Raw genomic sequence first — 918 nt, 5'->3', positions numbered from 1 at the left:
GCATCAGTTTGGGCCAAGCCGTGTTGTCTGTGGATATTCATATGCGCAAGGGTGTAGGCGGAACCCTGGCTGGCTCTTCGGTGTCGCGTTTCGTTGGGTAAGAAAGGGAAAGAAAATTCGTCTCTCATAATCCTTCAGCCGTGTAGCTGTATTATGCCGCCCAATGCGCAAGAGAAGCCCTTCATTTGTAGAAGAGTAGAACAAAGGATGCGGAAGACAAAGGCGTCTTATGCAACGAGACCCGGTGGGCGATCAAGCATGAGTGTTGTCCCAGTATCGCTTTCGAGCGTCCACTGCCTTCTTGGTGTGGACGCTGTTGATGAAGCGGTCCTGAAAAAAGTTGAAGACAGCGAACTCATCTCGAGTCATGACATATGAGTCGGGTTGCATTTCCACCTTGAACCAGATTCGTTTCAGAGCACTCTCGAGTATCTTGCTGATAGTAGGGTCTGATGAGCCATCAGGGCTTTCACGAGCAATCTCAAGAGCCTGCGCGACGCTGGAGTCGTCTTGATGGGGGCGTCTGTGACTAGCAGTTGCGGCGGCCATGTTGTCGACGTTGAAAAAGTCAAGGTCGTATGTTACGTTGTTGATATTGGAGTAATGTAGGTATGGGGCTTCTTGCTGAGACAGAGACAGAGACAGAGACTGAGGCTGAGGCTGTGGCCTTTGGAAAGAGACAGGGCGGAAGGAGGGTAAGCAATAAGGCGAATACTGAGGAGAATCGTGGGAAGTGGTGGTCATCATGGTAGTACTTGTACGTCTAATATAAGCAGGCCAAGTGGATGGGGTTGATGTAGGCGAGTCGTGCATGTATCAAAGAGAGACTTCCAGGCTAGGGAGCTGGAAATAGAGCTGCCCTTGTGGAAAGTAGGTAACTTAGACAAGTGGAGACGTGTGATGGGGGAGGGAGGGGAG

General features: G+C 50.9%; 1 protein-coding gene across 1 annotated transcript; it reads right to left on the bottom strand.

The window, feature by feature from the left end:
• Window positions 1–252: 252 nt before the first annotated feature.
• FTJAE_11585 (peptide-N4-(n-acetyl-beta-glucosaminyl)asparagine amidase A) lies at window positions 253–744 on the bottom strand (the record flags this gene model as incomplete). Its single annotated transcript, XM_037344542.1, has 1 exon — window positions 253–744. The coding sequence occupies one exon, from the start codon at window positions 742–744 to the stop codon at window positions 253–255; it is 492 nt and encodes a 163-aa protein (XP_037201345.1).
• Window positions 745–918: the final 174 nt, after the last annotated feature.

This window comes from Fusarium tjaetaba (genome assembly GCF_013396195.1).
Source record: "Fusarium tjaetaba strain NRRL 66243 chromosome Unknown NRRL66243_c0000291, whole genome shotgun sequence".
Classification (NCBI taxonomy): domain Eukaryota; kingdom Fungi; phylum Ascomycota; class Sordariomycetes; order Hypocreales; family Nectriaceae; genus Fusarium; species Fusarium tjaetaba.
This window is presented reverse-complemented; position numbering and strand designations above follow the sequence as displayed.